General features: G+C 32.6%; 3 protein-coding genes and 2 long non-coding RNA genes across 9 annotated transcripts; 2 read left to right on the top strand and 3 right to left on the bottom strand.

The window, feature by feature from the left end:
* Positions 1-233: 233 nt before the first annotated feature.
* LOC107365876 (uncharacterized) lies at positions 234-4,802 on the top strand. The gene is made up of 2 exons (XM_015933446.3): positions 234-1,267; positions 1,369-4,802. Exons 1-2 carry the CDS (start codon positions 1,235-1,237, stop codon positions 4,336-4,338), a joined length of 3,003 nt encoding a protein of 1,000 aa, XP_015788932.2. The 5' UTR covers positions 234-1,234; the 3' UTR covers positions 4,339-4,802.
* On the bottom strand, positions 4,790-11,285 carry LOC107365877 (DNA (cytosine-5)-methyltransferase 3B-like). Of its 4 annotated transcripts, none has more exons than XM_015933449.3 (13): positions 11,092-11,277; positions 10,397-10,477; positions 9,864-10,234; positions 9,628-9,804; positions 8,800-9,555; positions 8,677-8,741; positions 8,495-8,549; positions 8,231-8,432; positions 8,017-8,162; positions 7,849-7,939; positions 6,360-6,511; positions 6,210-6,295; positions 4,790-6,124 (listed from the first exon to the last, which is right to left on the bottom strand). In XM_015933449.3, the coding sequence occupies exons 2-13, from the start codon at positions 10,467-10,469 to the stop codon at positions 5,839-5,841; spliced, it is 2,460 nt and encodes an 819-aa protein (XP_015788935.1). In that variant the 5' UTR covers positions 10,470-10,477; positions 11,092-11,277; the 3' UTR covers positions 4,790-5,838.
* A 192-nt stretch (positions 11,286-11,477) lies between these two features.
* On the bottom strand, positions 11,478-13,451 carry Pop1 (POP1 ribonuclease P/MRP subunit). The gene is made up of 2 exons (XM_015933554.3): positions 12,883-13,451; positions 11,478-12,806 (listed from the first exon to the last, which is right to left on the bottom strand). Exons 1-2 carry the CDS (start codon positions 13,377-13,379, stop codon positions 11,573-11,575), a joined length of 1,731 nt encoding a protein of 576 aa, XP_015789040.2. The 5' UTR covers positions 13,380-13,451; the 3' UTR covers positions 11,478-11,572.
* A 337-nt stretch (positions 13,452-13,788) lies between these two features.
* Positions 13,789-16,181, bottom strand: LOC107365970 (uncharacterized). Of its 2 annotated transcripts, XR_016199528.1 has the most exons (3): positions 16,037-16,181; positions 15,568-15,735; positions 14,127-14,802 (listed from the first exon to the last, which is right to left on the bottom strand). It is a non-coding gene; the product is annotated as an uncharacterized LOC107365970 (long non-coding RNA). The 2 variants fall into 2 exon arrangements; XR_016199526.1 differs by lacking the exon at positions 16,037-16,181 and having other exon boundaries at positions 13,789-14,802; positions 15,568-15,927.
* On the top strand, positions 16,175-21,180 carry LOC107365969 (uncharacterized). Its single transcript, XR_001569523.3, has 5 exons — positions 16,175-16,493; positions 18,684-18,913; positions 19,001-19,263; positions 19,371-19,548; positions 20,597-21,180. It is a non-coding gene; the product is annotated as an uncharacterized LOC107365969 (long non-coding RNA).
* The last annotated feature ends 75 nt before the right edge of the window (positions 21,181-21,255 follow it).

Genomic DNA, 21,255 nt, shown 5'->3' on the forward strand with positions numbered 1-21,255 from the left:
ATTTACCAATAAACTGTGAATTCACTGGATTTTTATTGTTACAAGGCAAATTTACCAAAATAAGGTTAAACTATTGAATTAAGACTGAAAGGTTAATTGTTTGCAAACTGAATTAGAATCAACAGTCAATCATTTGACACAAACAAAAACAATGAGACTCTAAAGAATCGAAATATCGGATACCAAATATTTAAATACGGGAATAAGTAAAAAGCGATGAGCAAAAAGTTGAATCATAAGAGGTGAAAATTATCGACAATAAGATTCTTCATGTGACAAATGCTTAATAATTTTGAAATATCAACTTAAATTTCAGTGAATATTGAATAGCAATGATAATATTTAAAATTTATATTTCAAAATTATTAAAATTACATTAAATTTAGAAGATTGCTTCGATTTGTTAGTAAAATACTCTTTTTAGATTTATCACGTTCTTGTCTGACTACTGAATCTTAAAAAGTAAAACCTCAATTTCCACCAGATTTAGATTATTGTGTTAATTTGTTCACTTATTAATCAACTGTTCTTTTTTCCCGACAACTTAATAAAATGGAAGGAGAAAATGTTTCATTAAATTATGATTGGTTTGGAAAGATTATAACTGTCGATGGTAAAGATTAAGCTTGGTCGGATATATTCCTATCGTTATTTGGTTTAGTTTACCTGATTTAACATGCAACTTTACCTTCTATTTTAAGAGGTCATGAGATGTAAACATGTAGATGATAAACTTGTCTTGTTAACCGTTACTCCATCATCATCAGCTTCATCTCTATTTCCCATTGCTTAAATGATCATCTTACCAATACTATTATTTAACCGGCGTAAAAGGCGGTTCAACGTGCTCATCATTATTTAAGACCTCCTTCTCTTTCCCACATACCTTTTCAATCCCTTTTTACAGATACCTTTTGAAGATGTTTTAAAATACCTCTCACATCCCTCTCCTTCAATCGCCAGTTTCAATTTTGACACACAAAACAAAGTTGGAACCAAAAGTAACTCATCATTCAGCCGATAAACTTGATATATTCCTCCAAAGTTAACCTTGATCAAGAAAACAAGAAGGACTCTTCAATCTGTTTTTGCCCGCTTTATTTATTTACTCACATTCACATGAATATACAAGTTTATTGCAAATGACAGACAAAACTCTATTATATTCACCATTCAAGTTTTCTAGTAAAAGTTAACCCAAGCCATTGTTGGGCTTTCTTGGCCCTCAGTAAAGATGAATAACATGATGGCTATGATGATAATGATGGTAAGCTTGTTCAATGGAAAGAAAAGTTTCATGATGATAATAACCCAATTCTGTTTTCTCTCTCTCTTTATTGTGCTTTTTTTATTACTCTTTTATTTTAGCTCGGAATCATTAATTTTAATAGTGTTTTAGCCCATTGGAGTGATGATGGTCCAACTGGAAATGGACTTGGTAAATTATCAGCTCTTGACGTTATTTGTGGTAAAGATCATATGACCGTTAGAGCCGAGTTTGCTGGCCCATTCCATGGAATTGTTTTTTCCAAAGGAACTTATGGACAAGATAATTGTGTTTATATTAAACCCTATTCGGGAGTGACTCATGCCACATTTAAAGTTTATTATGACCAGTGTGGAACTAAACCCGATCTTCAGGGTAAATACTATGAAAATACCGTTGTTATTCAATATGGAACGGATATTATCGAAGCTTGGGATGAAGCAAAAAGACTTCGCTGTGAATGGTTTGAAGCTTATGAGAAACCAGCAACTTTTCGTCCAGCCATTCCTGTTGCTGATCTTGATGTGGTTGAAATGAACTTCCAAGGAGACGATATAGATTGTTGGATGGAAATTCAAGAAGGTAAAGGACCATGGGGACGTGAAGTCTCACGAATTGTTCCTGTTGGACAACCCATGACCATTGTGATTGCAATTAATGATTATGGAGGTGAATTTGACATGAGAGTTAAATCATGCTTTGCTCATGATGGTGTAAAACCACCGATTCACTTGACCGATGAACATGGTTGTGTCTTGAGACCAAAAATGTTAACTAAATTTGAGAAAGTGAAAGATCCAAATGGTAAAGCAACTGTTATTTCATATTCTCATTTCTATGCTTTCAAGTTCCCAGACTCAATGAACGTTCAAATACAATGTACGGTTGAAGTTTGTCGTCATGGTTGTCCAGATGCTTGTCAGAAAACACCTTACAAACATCAACCAGATAGACAGTTTAAGCAACAAATATCATTTTCATATGGACCTAATGGCAATCAAAACTCAGTTGGTCCATCAGTTTCAAAGGCTAAAGATGAAGAGCAACATGATCAACAGGACTTACAAGATTCAGCTTCCCATTCAATTCCCACTAGTAAAGTACAAGCACCATCACAATCACCGCCAGTTTCAGCTATCGATACCAATATACCTCATCATTTACTAGCACAAAATTTTGATTTAAAAAGATTACCCGTTTATCGAAATCAAGAACCTCAAAGTTTAAAAAATTCATCAGTTTCCGTAAATGACAATCTTGACTCATCATCTAGTGATAAAGTGTCAAATTCAGAAGACTCAGCATCTAATGAAGATGACTTTTCTTCCAAAGGAGTTGACAGTTCATCATCACAAAATTCCCACTCAACAAATAAACAAATTGTTGTCCCTCAAACGCCTCATCATCCTCCTCCTCAGGCAACACCAAATGATGAGAAGCCAGTTTTTAATCATGAAAGTGATCAAACAGAGTATTTATCAAACCTCGGAGGTGAAGCGTATGATAAAGCATCAGCTCTTTTCAAAGATCTCGGCGTGAATATGGAAATGGCAAAAATTGCTTCTGGATTAATTGATGGGGTTAATACAAATAAAAATTTCGCATCATTATTAGAGAATGAGAAAGTTCGTGAACTTGCTGAAGCTTCAGGCATAAAATTAAAAGATCAAGATCACTTTGCTCCTGAAGTTCAACCATTGGTGAGTGAAGCCAATAATAATAATAATAATAATAATAATGGTAATAATAATGTTAATAATAATGAGGATAAGTCAGTTGGAATCGATAACATTTCTCCGGATAGTGATAATGGTGATGAGGAAGATGAGCCTTTGAATAATGAACAGTTAACTCCGGTAGCAAGTTCAGAGCACTTGACATCCCCTGCCCCGACATCTTATCCATACTCATTATCGTTAAATAAAGAAACAGGCCACCAGCAACACCAAAATCAACAACAGAAGCAACATCAACACAAACAAGTCTCAGCAGGATCTCAAGTTACTAAAAATGATCGGGAAAAAGGTCAGTCATCAGGTAATATCAGTAACAACATTATTCAAAGTCATACTGGTTCAGTTAGTAACTCATCGCAACCTGCTATGTCCGGCATTAGACAACAGCAGAATCAAAATAACCAGAATGTGAAGAATCATCCTCATCCTCATCAACTGCATCAACAAAATTCTCAGCAGCAGCATCATCATCATCAGCAACAACATCAACAAAATCAACAGCAACATCAATATCAAAAACAACAACACTTCCAACGAATTAATCATCATCCAAATCAGTTTGAATTTGATTCACAAGGTATTAATCATGCTTACAGAAATCCACAGCCTGGAGCATCACCAGGACTTAACCTTGAGAATCCGGTTGCTCAAATTGTCCCGTTACAATTAGGGATCGGTCCAATTGGTGGTCCAATGAATGGTCCACCCTCTTTCAATAATTTGATACCTCAACCTCCGGGATCTCAACATCCGATAATTCATCATCAACAACGACCAATACTAGCTCATGACAGAATCCCACCGCCACCACCAAGACCTCACAATCCACATAAAAATAATTACCGTCAACCTAATGTACCAAATCATCCACTTCATAGAGCTACATCACTTTTAGCCAACCTCGGCAATTTACCATCTTTTAATTTACCCTTTTTAGCCACTATTCAGAGGCAGGACAACAATCCTCGTCCATCTCATCCACACTCGCCATTACCAACTGCCACACCAATATCATCTTCTGTACCATTTCCTCAAGGACCTCGATCCTTCCGTTCAAAAAGGTCTCCTTCAAAAGAGCCACATGTTAGTGTTAAAAAAGGCTTCCAAGTTGTCACCTCGATTGACCTAGCATTTATGCCCAATTCAACTGATTTACCAGAAATTTATGAAGGCCGACGAGAAGAGGTTGTTTATGGTGTTTGTATGCCATTCAATGGTTTAGTTGTTGCTTTATCATCAATTACGGCAATAATTATCTTCTCACTTTTCTCTTCTTGTATTCTCATGAGAAGATTGAATAGACTGAGAAAAAATACGGATCATGTTTACAATTAAATTAATGGGTAAAATGATTTGTTCATATTTTTCTGTCCCTCCGCCATTGTAACCACCATTTTCACTACTCTCTGATATTTTCATCATTATCCACTTAACTTTATAATTATTATCAGCAAATTCAACCAATTGACATTTTACTTTCTCCTTAACTTTCATCTCTCTAAGTCAACTCGGAGGAGGTGAAAATTAATGTGATTATTGATTTAAAATTGTACCAATTTGAATGCGCACAAATTTTTGTGGGAAATGTTTTCAACCAGTATTTGTGATTTATTTCTTGATTTCGGCCAACTAATTTCTTGGTGAAATTAATCAGATGCTGATAAATACGAAGTGCAAATAACTTTTATCAACAATTTCTGCACTGAATCTGTTGACTTTGAGAAATCTTGAGAGGTGAAGAGATTCACTTTGTTGTAAAGGTACAATTAAAAGTACACAATATTAATTTATACATAAAATGTTTGTCTTTAATTTATTTGTGGATAAAGATGATGATTAACCATTTAAAAGTCATACATTAAGAATTTTCAATTATTTGATAATTGCTTCATTGCATGTCCATTACTTATGGGAAGAGCAAAGTTGGTGCTGTTTTTGCCAAAGGAAACAAGATGACTGATGTTACCTTTTATCATTTCATAATTGTTGATAATTTTCACTTTCAGCTCGTATTGACTTGAAATGGTTTTGTTAAAGATAGGATTGAAGATGAATATCAATGAACAATAATGAGTAAAATTGATTATGATTTGATGGCTGGCAATATGAAAGAAGGGTAAAGAGGAAAAGCTAAATTCAAAAAATTTACTTTTCCAATCAGTTTATCCTGAACTATTTATCAACAAGTTTTTTTTTCTCAAAAAACTCATGCGTAAAAGAGGCGATCAATGCTGAGTACAATATAAAACAAGGAGGAACAATTTGTTTTTTTCAAGTTTGAAAATTCAAACTAAAGGTAAAAGATACAGGATTAAAAGAAGAAAATTTAAGATGATTTAAATGTTGAATTAACATTAATATTACAAGAGTTTATCCTTTCATTTTCTAAATCTAAAGTTGGTCTAAATTGTTGTGCAAATATCCATTCACTTTGTCTACTTTTATCGTCTGATTTTGTCACATCGGGTAAATAAGGATGATGATGGTATTATAATAAAGAATATTAAATTGGTTAAGAGCATCGAATAGAATACAATTTGATTTCGTATTTTTCCACTTGTATTTGTTGAAAGTTGAGAAGTTGAGTTTGAAAATGCAAATGCGCCATAACAATCATCTAAAGGAGTCGTTAAAGGATGGATGCGTATAAATTTCTGTTTCAATCGTTTTAAGAGTAATCAGGTGATGAACCATGCAAAGTGAGCCATAATATGATGACAAGAAAGTTCACGATCAAAGATCAGAATTATGTGAATGAAGAGGAATATCAAGTTTGGATTGTTGTTTACCCGCAAACATGTAATGGGGTCGAAAAATTGGTTAAAGTGAATAATTTCACTTTGTCTCGAAAAAATCAACCAAAGCCCAAAGTTGATGGCTTACGATAGGAACTGACCAAGTTTTAGATAACACAGAAATCCGTTTTGTTATCGTTAAATTTGGAACATCAGAGTAGCCCTCTGAAAAGCCAAGGAGTTTCTCTAGTTCAACGGGATCATCCAATTCAGCTGGAATTTCATCTTTACCTTTTCCAGCACTTTGCAAATCATGATGTGTTTTACGATACGCAATTAAGTCAGAAAGTTTAAGATAATTATCATGTATGTCTGAATGTAGTGGCCTGAAAACGGATATGAAAGTTGAAATTAAAAAGAAAAGAAATTAATAAAATGTATTAAAAATTTCATCTAACTGTTAAGTTTTACCTGTTGATTCCTGGAATGTTTGACCACAAATAACGGCTTCTCGATGGCGTTGATACATTTTTTGCACTCAATGTAACAGGCTTGCACTGTAATAACAATTGAAAATGTGGGTTAATCAATTGAAATAGAGAAACTGAAAATTTAACTTACCATGAGAAGATCAGAAATTATATCTCTGTTTGTGTTCGGTAAAGAAGCGACGCTATCAAAGAGGAAAAATACATGTCTGCCTTTGTTGAAATGGCGAATCAGATCAAGAATATGATTAAAAAGCAAAAAGTGTTGTCCACCAAGTTTCAAATCTACATGAGAAGAAAATACAAAATAAAAATTTCATGAGTCGTGTGATTTATAGTCAATTAATTATGCTTTAGATTGAATCTCAAACTTGAAAGATGATATTAGAAGGAAATTGATGTACAAGTGATGAAGATATGAAGATGAAAACAGGTAAATAATTAACTAAATTTACTAAAATTTATATTAAAATTAATTTCCAAAGTTTGGGTAGTTTGACAAAGGATTGGCCTTTAACAAGACCCAAGGCTATTCATAGTAAAGGTCATAGGACGGACTGAGGAAAGCCCAATTAATGAGACAAGGAAGCTAATTGATAAGGCAAACTACTGACAGACATTCATTGTAATCATCATGTTGATGAATGGCCAGGGATAGTTAGAAATATAAGCAAACTTTAACAGGTAAGCGATAATAAAAAGTCTGCAAATATTGGGAGATATTTAATTGGTTTAACCAGCAATTTAGTAAATTAATTTTCCTTCAACTCAGGATTAATATTGAATAGCCCAATATTTCACTGTTTGATGATTCCAGTGCCTCACTGTGTTTAGTTTTCACTTCATTGAACATAAAAGAATTTAATTTTAGTTTTCTCCAAACTAATGAATATAATCTAACAAAATTGGGCACTGAATACCTTTGATTGTGAATTTTGTTATAATCAAAAGTAAGAAGAAAAAGAAGAAAACCAACTTTGATAACCTCAAAAATTGGTAATGATATGATTGGCCTAAATTAGATTAAAACTATCTACTTTTAGTGAAACTGGTCAAAAGGTTCATTGAATAATGAACTATCATGAAAAACAAAATTAAGACCGAAGAAAGAGAATTGAATTAACACGATTGACCCAGAAAACAGATAATACTGCAATTTTAGTTACCAGACCAACAACACAGGAGAGTGAAAAACAGATGTAATGAGCCGAAGGTATTTTTAAGAATAAGATAATGCTCAAATAAATATTATTAAAACATAATTTCAGGTTAATAATATAATATGTAAGCTTCTTTATTAAAGTTGATAAATTGGTTAAAGAAGGTTTGTAAAGCTAAAAAGTTACTTTGATAATAGTTAATCGGTGAACTTGCTTTTCACTAAATTCACTCTTGTCAGATATGGATCAGAATATTGAAAGAGGAAACACGATTTTCATGAGAAAATATTGAAATACTGTAAATGTTTAAAAATCTAATGCTATTGGAGGTAGAAAGTGGTGAGTGATTGGACACACTGAAGCTTGCATATAGAGTACGAAGAGGACGCAACAGGTCAAGAACTGAACAAGTCAAGATGATTAATGAGCTGAAATGAGACACAAATTCATTGGTACACTTACCGAATAAACCTTTTCGATTATAACTAGATGTGGGTATATCGACACATGGAGTACCTCCGATAATCAGATCGATGGGTGCAATTGTCGCTATCTGTTGAAGGCACAAAATTATTGATTAGTGACATTTATTTTAAAATTTTGAAAACAATTTAGCAAAATTTAACTTACTTTTTCTGGTGTTAAGGACTCTATATTGTCCAAAAAGACGATTGAGTCTGAGTGGTTGTGCTTCACGACGGATATTGCATCTTTATCTTGTTCAACAGCATAATATGCTGATATATTCAAATTCAATTTATTCAAAGCGTTTTTTACTGAAAGATGAATAAAGCAAAAGATTTTAATAAAACATTAATAATTAATTATAAATTTTTAGACTTACCAGCACTCAAACCATCACATAGTGATAAAATTCTGAGAGGTGTTTTATTGGTGGTTGTAATTTCTCTTTGTAAATAAAAGAGAAGAGGATCGAACATGTTTTTGACAAGTTCTCGCCAATTAGAACGAGGCTTAAGCAAGCTTTCAGGTGGAAAATTATATTCTTTGCACAAGAAACATTCCCAGCTTTTGGCATTTAGAATCTAAAGTGAAAGCTTAAAATTAGTAAATTTGAAATGAAAAAGAAATGATCAAACTAATTTACCTCAGTTTCAGCTTCAGGTCCAACGAAAAGGTTAATACAAACAAAACAAAAAACCCTGAATAAAAAAATTAAGAAGTTGAATATTAGCGTTAATCAAAAATAAAATGTATAAAAGGAATTATCAAAAATGATTTGATGGAAATCAATTGTTTAGAATAAATTTGGATGGCTGAAATTCATACCGATGGCACTTGACCCCTTCACAAACTGCTAATTTGCCAACTTGTCCACAGATTGCACAGAAAGACTATGAAAAACAAAATCAGAATTAGTTTAGGAATCAGTTTTGGCAATAGACTACTTACATTTTTGTTGTCCGCTCCAGGGGCATACATGGTAGTTTTTATCGTTTCTCGGCATTGTTTACATAGAAGTCCTTCAAATAATGGATGAAATATTTTCTGTCCATTAATTGTATCAGCTGCTGAATTATGATCACAGCAGCAGGCAATACAAATATCATTTATGGTAATTTCTTTCTTCTTGATTCTCGATACTTGAGATGATTTGAATTCTGGAATTTGTAATGGTTCATCTTTTTCAACGACAGTTTCAGCACTTTCAACTTCATAGAAAGCGATTTGCTGTAAACGATCGTCGGTTTTAAGTGCTTCTTGTAAAGCCTCTACAGGTAAATAGCAGGCTACTAGAGGAGGTATTGGGTTGGCTGGATCAGCTGCGAACGGATTAACGTCTGGTTTCTGTTTTTCTGCAGGTATTTTGAATCCATTTCTAGCCCATTCAGCCATAGGATCATCATCACTGCTCATATCAACAGCAAAGGTTAGACCAGCACGAGAAGATAAGACTTGTAATGCCTCTTTCATCCGTGGGCTTGTCAAAGAAGATGTACCTTTGCTCAATTCATCAAAATGAGGTAAAAATGATTTGATCTTGGATCGAGGAATTTCAGAGACTTGGTGATCTCCAAACCAATATACCCAAACATGGCCACTTTTTGGAGGTTTTTGTCCACAGTGCAAATGTGAAACGAGTAGAGCAGGAAACCATGTCCTGAAAGTAGGAAGAGTACCCCAGACAATATCTCCGATCGAAAAATGCTAAAAAAGAAAAAAATGTTTGAATTAAATAAAATATGAAATAAAAGCTAGTTTATTTTAACTGTGTCTTACTTCTTTAGATAATATATCGTCAGTTTTATCGTCTTTGGAAGTTTTGTTACGAGTTTGTACGCTAGATCTACGTGTTTTGACTGGGATAACTTCTTCGTCTACAGTAGTTTCTTCAGGTTCAGGTTCACTTGTTTTCTTGTCTTTGACACTTTTGGCTTTTCGTTCCTCCAGGACAGACTGTTGGAAAATAAATTGACACATTAGCAAAACAAAATGAATAAATTACCATAACAAACCTGATAATAGTCAACTTGTTGAGGTAAAGGTCTGAGACCATGTCTAGTTCTTTGTAAGGGATTTGGTGATGCAGCCTCATTTTCAACCAATTGAGCAACTTCAGATTTTCTTTTTCGACCTTTTTTCCCAATTTTCTCATCTTTATTAATTGCGGTTTCATCGATTGTTTTCACATTATTTTCAATGACTTTTTCAGGCTCTTCAGTAGAGGTTTGTTGCTTCTCTCCATCTCGTTCTTGTTTGATTGGCTGCTTGTTTATATCAGATGGTTCCTGCTGCGGCGGCTCATGATTATCCACAGAATCATTTACTTTATCTTTTGCGCTCATCTCCTCTTCATGATTACCATTTGGCTTAGAATCTACTGAAGCTGAAGCTTTGAACAAATTATATTCTAGTAAGATGTCGAGATAGGGTTGTTGTGTGAGACGGACAGGGGTTTTTTGATTAGTAAGAGAGGATAGTTAATAATTAGAGATGTTAATAGTGAACAAGGAGTAGAGTTAAAAGGTAAATAGAGAAAAGGTCTTACTTTTCTTGCTTGTGCGACGAATGATGAGAGGTTCGTTTGTTAAATCCAAAGGTGTTTCGGGTTGAGTTGCCATATGAAACACTAAAAGAAAGAAACAATCATTGTTAGAAGATAAGCTACCAATAACAAGAAAATTCTCCAACTTTTGCTCATCAAGTCTGGTTAGCAACAGATTTACACTTAAGTAGATAATATTAACAATATCTAGAATACATGTATCAATATATGATATAATAGCACAATATGAACATCATTACTGTAACTAAGGAAATCCAGTGTTAAATAGGCGCTTAAAACAGCACAATAATCTAGTAATTACGCGTCAATTACAGGAAAAATGCAGAAAAAGACGCTTAAAAGGAAAAGCTGTTGTGATTTCTATTAAATAATAAGCTAAAAGATCAAAATTGCTTGGTATTTAAATGGGCTCAAATTGTGTTACCGCCTAAATCTAAATTCTGTACATTGAAGGCTGTAGTTTGATGCAGTAGATGAGCGCCAAAACTGCTGGATGAACTGAGAATCATAAAAGATTAAATTAAATAATCTAGACAGTAAATAACGTTAATCTTAACCAAACGATGTCACCCATGGAAGATTAAAATTATCTAGGTAGAAATTGAATGAATGTATCCAAATAAATTGATGGAAAAGAAGGTGATAACCATATTTAAGGATAAAAAAAGATGACAAACCTGGAAACAAATAATCAAGTTAACAAAATATAACTTATACCATCAGATTTTAAATGAAGCTGGGAAGTTGAGATAAGAATGTCAAACAAACAATTGGTTAGAAATGATCCAAATAAAACACTTAATTATAATAAAGATAAATTGATGAACAGATAAACGATGATATAAATTTTGCAAAATGTTGTCAGTGTCTCTGAGTCAGAAAGTCTATCTCAGCCAGTCAGCCGTAAAATATCATCGGCGAGCTGATAAGATATTTCAGCTTGAAACAGCTTTGCAGTAAAACTCAAATTTTTGGTTAGACTTTGGTTTCTTGGATTAACATTTCGTGTTTCAATCTTTCGCTATTTCTGTGTTGAATTTAGATAATCAAAGTGTAATCAAAATTGTTTTTTATGCAACAAATTTTTATTCACACGTTTTGTAAATGGAAGAATGTTCTTTGGTCAAATATTATCATTGCAAGACTTCATACCGTCATTTAAAAATCTAAAAAAATATCAATCAATATTTTAACAAATCTAAAAGTTGGAGATTTTTGTGAACGGGTTAAAGCCAGCAGTTCAGTTTTTCTGAGTTTTATCAGGTCAGGTAAAGAAGATATAGTTATTGCTGCCAGTCCTTTTCCAACACCGTCATCGTATGAGAAATGTCCATATTCAACAAGTCCAATTACTCTGCGGCTTGATTTCTCTAATGCTGAACACTTAAATGTTTTGATTGACTCTTCAGGTCCATATCCAATTTGCGATAATTTTATATCAATCTTCTCACGTCCGAAATATTTATTTACATCATCTTCTGAAGGAAGACAAATGATATCACCTTTTGAAGGCACACCTCGGTTAAGACAGACAATTTCAACATATAAATAACTTTGTTTCAGCTTTGGAATAGATTGGAGTAAATGTTGAACCTTTTCTTGAGAAAGACTGTTTTTAATAATGTTAATTGTAGGAATATCTCGCAGTAAAAAATAATCGTCCGTTTGAGCATTGATCATCATTATTTTGGACCAAGATTGGCGATCCGGATTAGATTCTAACGATAAGTCAAGGTATCCGGTTGATGGAAAATTCAAATAACTTGTTTCACAGAATAAAGTCTGTAAATCTCGTAGTCCACCTACTAAATGAGATCGATTCCTGACCAATTCGTTCCAGAAATTTTTCGAGTCACAAAATGGCACTGTTAAAATTATTGCTTCCCTATTTTTATACTTTTTCAGCTGAGCCAAGAAAATTTTTTGACCATTAAAATCATTTAAGCTCATGGTAGATTCACGAACGGTATTTGCTTTACTAGGAAAGCTCCAATTTGGATTCCAAAAGATTCCTTCCACAAAGTGATCTGGTAAAAAGGAGCTGCTTTGTCCTAAAACGTTTTTTAAATGAATCAAAGATTTAGCTCCAAACAGACAGAAATTTTGATACGTCTTTTCTCCATTCATAGGAACATTCGAGGAATCCTTGAAAATTTCGAGTGAAACTGACATAATTTTATCATGAATAAGAATATGGCTCCAGATGAGTAACAAATTAACAGATTTGATATAAATCAATTTCACAGGTCCAATAATTTCGGTATTATGATCGTTGTTTTCGTAAAAATGGACATTTCTGGACCCAACTTCCGAAGTTTCTGTGAAAAACTGATGCAGATCCCCACCAGTCATTGTATTTAACTTCAGGCTAAGTGAATTAAGATCCCCGATCCTGTTTACGAAAAAAATCAAAAGTTAGTTTTTGCATTTTTAGTCACATAAAATTACGAAAGATGAGTAACACTTACTTGATAATTATACACTTGAATTGAGCTAGATAAAAATGAATGCAGTCGTCTTTTGAATGTTTATGAATTTTACGTTGATTTTTAGTGTTGTTATGAGATGGCAAAGTAGAATTGAACACTTTCAGCATTTTAAATCGTTTTACGAACCACAAATGAAGCAATGTTCGATCAGGTTTAACTTCTCTTTTCGTTTGAGAAATAACAACAGCTTTCTTACTTTTACGCTGCTTCTTTTTCTTCTTCTCTGGCACTTCTCCAGATTTTTGTCCCTGATTCCATTTACTCATTAATTTACGAGCCTTTGAGGGTAAACGATTGATATTATGAGATGCAGCTCGTCGCCTCATATGAATCGGAAGCCTTTGCGAAGCAAGTTTAGGTGAGCGACTAGTGATATCATTTATGAGTTGATTTATCTCAGAACATCTGGACTGGATCATACCAATCAACGATATTTGTTGTGGCAACATAACGTCCTTTCTACCAGTGGCATCCATGACAAAAAGAAAATAATTTAACAATATAATTAAGAAGAAAACAAATTAACACAAAATATTCAAAGAAACTCAACCTAACACATGTTTTGGATCTTTTTGAAAAATTGTAAACAAATTTTTCATATCAAGTGCCTCCATCTAGCAAAGAACTTAGAAATATTAATTTTTCTTCTTCCAAAATAATCAATCAATATTAATTGTCAGGGCGTTTTGATTGAAACAATTTTCTTCGTCATTTGATATGAAGTTCAAGTTAATTGATAATTAATGGTAAAAAAATTAAATTTTAAAGTACAGTTGAATGAAGTTGGTCCTGAAATGTTTATCAGATCAATTTTGTAAATCGTCTTCAATTAGCCGAATCTCGTAAATATTTTTCATTTCACTATCAACTGTTTTAATAGATTCATGGATAACCGATTTAATGGACAATTTAGAATTAAATCTTACAGTTATTAAGTGTTGAATGAATATAATGCAGTTGAAAATAAAAGTGAAAATGAAGACAATATAAAAAACGGCGAATGTCAAGTCTACTTGATAAGCACCAATAATCAACATTTTGTCTCCATCACCTGCACTTTTGTGGATCAAGTAAATTTAATACATGACAATATTTTTGTTTTAACAAATTAACTTTGGCCTACTTCTTATGCCTACACTGTTGGTCACACTTGACATTTGACTACTCAACTATTGGTAATACTGGATCTAATATTAGGTTAAATTTTGTCATTACATATTGAGTTACAATTGGATTGAACAATATTTATTGTATTTACATAATCACAAATGAATTATTTTTAGGTTGATTAAAATAAATCACAGCCGAGTATAAGATGGTCAAGAGGTCAGAAAGACATCATTATCTGTATCATTAAAAAAGCAACCTTCCAAGGTACATTTGATTATTGAGGTATCTTCAAGTTGTAATCTGAACACTCTATAGATCAATCCAAATTATCATCTTGAACCATCAAAAACATTATATAATGCATGCAGCGTCATTATAACAGCAATTGAAATGTATTTCAATCCATCCTTGGCATCTTTGATACACAAAAAAGTGTTAAATTAGGATAAATATTGTTCCATCCAAAGTGTTGATAACAATGTTGACTGTTAATCCAAATTGTGCCAAAAATCCGTTTAAAATAATCTTGTCCATAGGATAAAACAATCTGGATTTGGGTTACCAATGGTCCTTAATATATTACAAATGGCTATCTTCATTCTCGACATAAAATTGGACAGGTCATTGAATCCACAGAAGATTAGGTCAACTCCTTCCATTGAAGACAAAAATTGATCCTTCCATTGCCATTGCTTTCATCATTACCAGGTCCAGCTTTTTTGGTTATACCAGTTGTCGATGTTAATTGTAATATCCAGGAATCAGTTCAATTAAATACTGTGACCAGATCTAATTAAATACATAAATAAAAGGAGTCAGTTAATGTTGTAAACAAATGTCTATTAAACATGAAAAAACGGTGAAAATAAGCAAACCTTTCATCTCAAGTAACCTTTCAAATTTCAAACTGTAAATTACAATTAAGAAATATTATTGAAATTAATAATTTATAATGCATTTGAGTTATTAATATTATTCATCCTTTGATATTAAATATTTTATAAACATTGATTCCCATCCAATTAGACTAATTTTTCACCATTTAACACGCAATAATTGTTGCCATGTTAATCTAATCAGTTAACTTGAAATATTTAAACAGCCAAAATCAATTAAATCTCAAAAATCAACATTAATCACCAGTTTATCAAAGAATCAAAATTCAAAATTCAAATGCTAAATCACTTAACAGGTCAATATAATGAAACTATCCAATGCAAAAATAAATTTACATCAAAAATCAGAAATGATTGTGATAAAGAACAGACCTTGACAGGTTCAATGATAATTACAATTAGGAAAAGTTAACAGCAACAATTACTCGAACCTACAAATAATTAGAATAAAGTTCGGGTGTAAATAAGCAAAGTGAGTAAATAAAAAGCTCAGCCAGTTAAGCCTGAAACCTTCAGATTAAATTGCGTTGGTAATTTGATCAATTTAGCTAAATAAATGATCAATAGATGACAATTAAATATGACAATTAACCGATTAGATTTGACAATTGAATTGTACATCAAGATGAACTGGAAAAAACAAAATCAGGTAACAAACCTTTAAACTGCTTCATTGTTAAGTTTGGGTATCACCAGTTACCACAACTATCACTACTACGGTTGTTCATCATCCTGATCATCTCTATCTTCATGATGAAAATGATGAAAGGGAATGATGATGGAAGAGATGATGAAGGAGAGAATGAGGGAGAAATGAAACAGGCAACTGAGGAAGAGAGATAAAGTGAGATTGAATGAGAAAAGGAGAGACAAGGAGAGAGAAGAGTTAAACAAAAAGAAAGAGAAAAACAAAAAAGTAAAAGGAAAGGGGTAAACTGAATTAATGGGAATGCAACATCAATAAATGACCCAGACAGTAAAAAAACAGGTCACACTGTCTGGTGACCTGGTTACCTTCAAACGATTAATAATTATCCTACAAAGCAAACACTTTTACTTGAAAAAAGGGTAACTGTAAAAAGACAATTACTACTAGCGACGCTTGTGGTTGTAGACTCGTAACAAACCTTTTTTTGCCTCACGATCATCGCTTTCCTTTTAGTTTCAACTCTGTGTGTGTCTAGGTTGGTGTGTATAGCAATGGTGTTGTTGGCAGGGTTCAATTTTTCTCTTGATCCAAGTGTCCACCATTAATCGTCATCTCCTTAATCACTAATCCAGTTTTTTCTTTCTCTTTGTACGCACTTTATTCATCATCATCCTTATCATCATTGTTTACATGTGAAAATATTCAACATTGAACACCATCAAATTTGTTCTCCAAAAATTGTGTAATCACTTTTAACTGCAACTCAAACATTTTACTCCAATCGTCTGATTTATTCCAACTCTTGCTTTTCTCTTGACCATCTTTGACCATAGTTTTTTTACACCATCGTTTTCCATTCATCACTTTTACATCCTTGGTCATCATCTTTAACCATATTTAAGAGACTCCAAATCTGAGATATTACCACACATTTGGTAAGTTAAACTTGAACTATGAGACAAAAGAGTAGAGAACAGAGAGAAAACAAAAGTTAGAAGAAAGAAGAATAGAGAAAAGGAAAATTTCGTTTTCTCTTTTTAACCAATCAGAATGTTTTACGTTTTAGGAAAATATTGTCTATTAATAATTTAACATTCACTAATTGCTCAACATTCCTTTTGAATATTAATTAAGATAGGAAAATGAAGCGTAAAACAAGTTAAACATAGGAAAAAATTAAGATGAAGTGGTTACAATCTTATTTTAATGTAGACAGAGAATTGCCCTCTGTCGCACTTAATTAGCCCCTCCTTATGGGGAGATGGCGACTTAACAAAAATTTGCTGTCTTTCTGTAACTATATGATTCAAATCAAACTATACTTGATAATTTTACTAGCAATTGATAGTTGAAAATTAGAGGAAAATATGTGCTAATAAGGTTAATATTGGGTTTGACATTTTTTGATGAAACCTGTAAGGGTCACAAGGAGTTAATGAATTTTATTTAAGGTGGAAATTAACTTGCTTTTTATCCAATCATCATGTTACCTGATTACAGGTAAAATGCATCGCATTATAATGAACACAAAAAAACAGGCACGATGAATGATAAAGGCTCAATCTGCGCAGTAAACCGAGTAAAATGTTGTTTTCAAGGGCTTTTCCATCAAGGAAAAATGTTTATTAATGTTGGTCAAAAGTACCATGTGATTTGAGTTAACCATTTTGTGCGAAACGTTTCATGAAATGGGAAGAAGAAAGGTAACCTTTTCTCAAATGTATTCCCAATTTATATATAATCTTGAAAAATTAACCAACCACACAGCATCTTTAATCATTTTTCAATTTTATCAACTTTGATTGAAAAGCTCTTCACTTTCTGATGCTGTACAATCAGAATTATTATTGGTTAATATTACTAAGAATGCTAATAATAATAATGAAGGTGAATGAGTTTACTTTTGTTTGCTCTTGTTCTCTTGATTAAAAATTTAATTGTATACAATGGGTTTAATATTTTTCAGCTTTCATCAACTTTTTATCATCAGTTAAATCTTACCAATTGTGTTAAAAAAACAACAAAAATGTTAACATGTAAAGTGTTGAATTTGGTTGATGAATAATAATAATGGAGTGTGTAAATAACAAATAAAAAATAAAAGTCAAACTGTTAACATTCAATGGCATGTTGTGATAAAAAGCAAAATTTTTATCTTAACCCTTCTACTCAGATTGGATAAAGATTATTTTAAACACTGCTGGTGCTATTAGAATGAGAAATAATGAAAATGCGGAAATGAAATTTGACTTTTACTGATGATGAATTGAACTGATATCATCACATGAAAGATAATTGGAATTACTGGTAACATTCAGGAGAAAGGGTTGAGGTTGAGAGAAACTTGGAGCGCCATCTATCAATGTTCATTACGAAATGATGATTGAAAGCGAAATGTAAAATGGAAACAAAAGTGTCTTAACAAGCAAAAGGAGGATCGAGAGAGAGAGAGATAGATAGAGAGAAGAAAGAGTGAGAGAGAAGATAGAAAGAGAAGAGCAAAAAGAGACGGAAAAGTTGATAGGGTTGAATGGACTTGTTGGCCGTATTTAAAAGCATCTACAGGCCAAAAGACCATCAACCCACCAAGGGCAAACCTATTGAAGAAGATAAAGGAAAGAAGATGAAGATAAAAATGAAGAAGAAGAAGGAGAAGAAAAGAAAATGTAAAGAAGATGGAAAAGAAGAAGAAGAAGAATAACGTAACTAAAAAAACACAAGAAGAATGTAACTAGCAAAGCAGATTTTCTGGTTATCTCTAGTAACAAAGTTCATTAACCTTCACCCGTAGATCCGAATTTGTGTATAAAGAGTTTTCACTTACTCATTTTTACTTGAAAAATTGAAACTAAATTGAACATCACAAGTTTGTTTCTACGGGTCCAGGTTAATGTTAACCGCATCATCATCATCAAAAACAACATCAACAGCAACACCATCCACTTTGTACTCTTTACTTTCCCCCCTCTCTCCTAATCATCTCTCTCTCTCTCTCTCCCTCTATCTCACAACCCTTCCTTTCTTTCCTTTTTTTAATGCTTTTTTCTCTTATCTTTCCGTCTCACTTACCCTTTCTCTTTCACTGTCTACATTGCTGTCTCTTTATCTGTCTGCCCCCTTTTTAGTCTCACTTTTTTTTTCATTTACCCTTTCTCTCTTCCCCTATCATTCCCTAAATCCTTTTCTTCCTTATTCTTGGAGTGTGTGTTGCCTCTCATCCAACTTGCTACGTTATCACTTTCATTTACTCACAAAAATACAAAATTTCAATCTCATGTCTCAAAACAACGAAAAATGATTGCTACCAACCATCCAATACAAAGGAAAACGTTGTTTCTTCTCAAATTATTACCAGGTAAGAATATTTCTCTATTTTAATCAATCTCTCCTTTTACACCTTTATTTCCTCTCGTTCTTTATTTCCTCTTATCGTTTATTTCAGTCTGTCTTCTGTTTTGGAAAAAAAAGTTTACCTTTTGTTCGTCATTTGTTCAACTCATCCTGTTCTGACTGATGTGTTTAGAGAGATTCGGTGTGAGGTAGTAGGTTGTATTGTTGAAATATTACACCCCAATTGGCGGACATAACTATACAACTTGCTAGCTTTCCTCGATCCTCTCTACATGCTCCTAGTGCTTCTCCTTGTGATTTATAATTAATCCTGATGATGATAAACCATGTCCGTATAATATTCAACTCAACTAGGTAAGTTCTCGTAATTTTTCTTACCCTTAACCTCTTTTTTCCTCATATCTATAATTTTTGCTTCTCACTAACTCTCTTTTTTTTCTCTCTCTCTCTCTTCATTTCAGTTGAATTTTTAAAGATTTAAGCACAACTCCAGCTGCTAAAGGAGTAAAAAATAGAGCAAAAGGAGAGAAATAGGAAGTGAATTACATATCTTTTGTTAAGAAATTGAGGAGCACCCAACCCTTGTCTTTTACTGTTGCATAAAAAGACTTATGTATACATAAGGAACAGAGGGAAATGGTAAGCAAAGTGGCCTCCATCTGTCGATTTGTCGATTCTCGGTTAATAGTTTAGCTTCTTGTCCCATTTTTTATTTAAAAAATTTTGATAAAACTGAAATCCTTTTTCCTTTAGGTCCTCTTTTAGTATTATATTATCTCTTTAGGGTAAGACTAACTGTTTCAAACTTTAAATCAGTTAAACTTATTTTGACAATTCTTTCATCCCTTTTTTTCAGTCTGTTTTGTGTATTATCGCTTTATCACTCTTCTGTTATTGGTAACACTGTAAAGTCCTTCAGAATGGGTTACCTCAAAATTGACCACTCGTCTTTTGTGGCTCACTTTTGGGTTGCGGCTATCTAGTGAAAACTTATTGGTCAGTTTGGCTCCCTTAAAATTGATTGGTCACTTTAATGCTACTGGCTCGACCTGGTCAAACCAAGCCAGAGGACTTTTTATTGGTTCTTGAGAAAACTTAGCGTTTCCTTCTTTTTTTCCTACTTCATTCCTACTTCTTTCTCTCTCACTCTTGCTCCACTTCATCTTTCTTCAGTTTCTTGTTTCGCCTGTTGCCACTTCTATTAGCTTCCTCTTTTACTCAATTACTGGTCCTATAATTTTTGCCGTGATTCCGTACTTTTATTCTAATTATTTGTAGGTTCGATTAAATTTTTGGTGTTAACTTTTGCGAATTGTAAATTTCTTCATCGCAATCAATCTGATTTTGGATGTAAATTTTATGGCTACATTGGATAGTTTCATTATATTGGCCTGTTGAGTGATTCAACATTTGAATTTTGATTTTGGCTTTTTTGATCCTTTGATAAACTTGTGATTAGTGTTGATTTTGGAGATTTAATTGATTTAGGCTGTTTAAACATTTCAAGTTAACTGATTAGATTAGCATGGCAACAATTATTGCGTGTTAATTGCTGAAAAATTAGTCTAATTGGATGGGAATCAATGTTTATAAAATATTTAGTTTTTATCTCTAAGGATAAATAATATTAATAACTCAAATGCATATTAAATTATTAATTCCAATGTTTCTTGATTGTAATTTACAGTTTACAGACCTGGTAAGGATGAAAGAAATGGCAATTGAAGGATCAATTTTTGTCTTCAATGGAAGGAGTTGACCTAATCTTATGTGGATTCAATGACCTGTCCAATTATAAGTCGAGAATGAAGATAACCATCGATAACCCAAATCCAGATTGTTTTATCCCATGGACAAGATTATTTTAAACGGATTTTTGGCACTATTTGGATTAACAGTCAACATTGTTATTAACACTTTGGATGGAACAAGATTTATCCTAATTTAACACTTTTTTGTGTATCAAAGATGCCAAGGATGGATTGAAATACATTTCAATTGCTGTTATAATGACGCTGCATGCATTATATAATGTTTTTGATGGTTCAAGATGATAATTTGGATTGATCTATAGAGTGTTCAGATTACAACTTGAAGATACCTCAATAATCAAATGTACCTTGGAAGGTTACTTTTTTAATGATACAGATAATGATGTCTTTCTTGACCTCTTGACCATCTTATACTCGGCTGTGATTTATTTTAATCAACCTAAAAATAATCCATTTGTGATTATGTAAATACAATAAATATTGTTCAATCTAATTGTAATTTAATATGAAAGACTTTATGTGTATTTATTTACAATATGTATTGACTTGATCTACAAAGAATGCAGGTGATGGA

Source organism: Tetranychus urticae, chromosome 3 (genome assembly GCF_039701765.1).
Source record: "Tetranychus urticae isolate SD_2017Ah chromosome 3, NJAU_TeUrti_SD_1.0, whole genome shotgun sequence".
NCBI classification, from domain to species: Eukaryota; Metazoa; Arthropoda; class Arachnida; order Trombidiformes; family Tetranychidae; genus Tetranychus; species Tetranychus urticae.

Bases quoted from the DNA above. Each gene is read 5' to 3' on its own strand.
- LOC107365876 (XM_015933446.3), top strand. From the start codon at position 1,235: ATGAATAACATGATGGCTATGATGATAATGATG. The intron at 1,268-1,368 runs GTAAGCTTGTTC...CTTTTATTTTAG, and splicing joins TGGCTATGATGATAATGATG to CTCGGAATCATTAATTTTAA.
- LOC107365877 (XM_015933447.3), bottom strand. From the start codon at position 10,469: ATGGCAACTCAACCCGAAACACCTTTGGATTTAACAAACGAACCTCTC. The intron at 9,556-9,627 runs GTAAGACACAGT...TTTCTTTTTTAG, and splicing joins ACGATATATTATCTAAAGAA to CATTTTTCGATCGGAGATAT. The intron at 8,742-8,799 runs GTAAGTAGTCTA...TGTTTTTCATAG, and splicing joins CTGGAGCGGACAACAAAAAT to TCTTTCTGTGCAATCTGTGG.
- Pop1 (XM_015933554.3), bottom strand. From the start codon at position 13,379: ATGGATGCCACTGGTAGAAAGGACGTTATGTTGCCACAACAAATATCG. The intron at 12,807-12,882 runs GTAAGTGTTACT...TTTCGTAAACAG, and splicing joins TTCAAGTGTATAATTATCAA to GATCGGGGATCTTAATTCAC.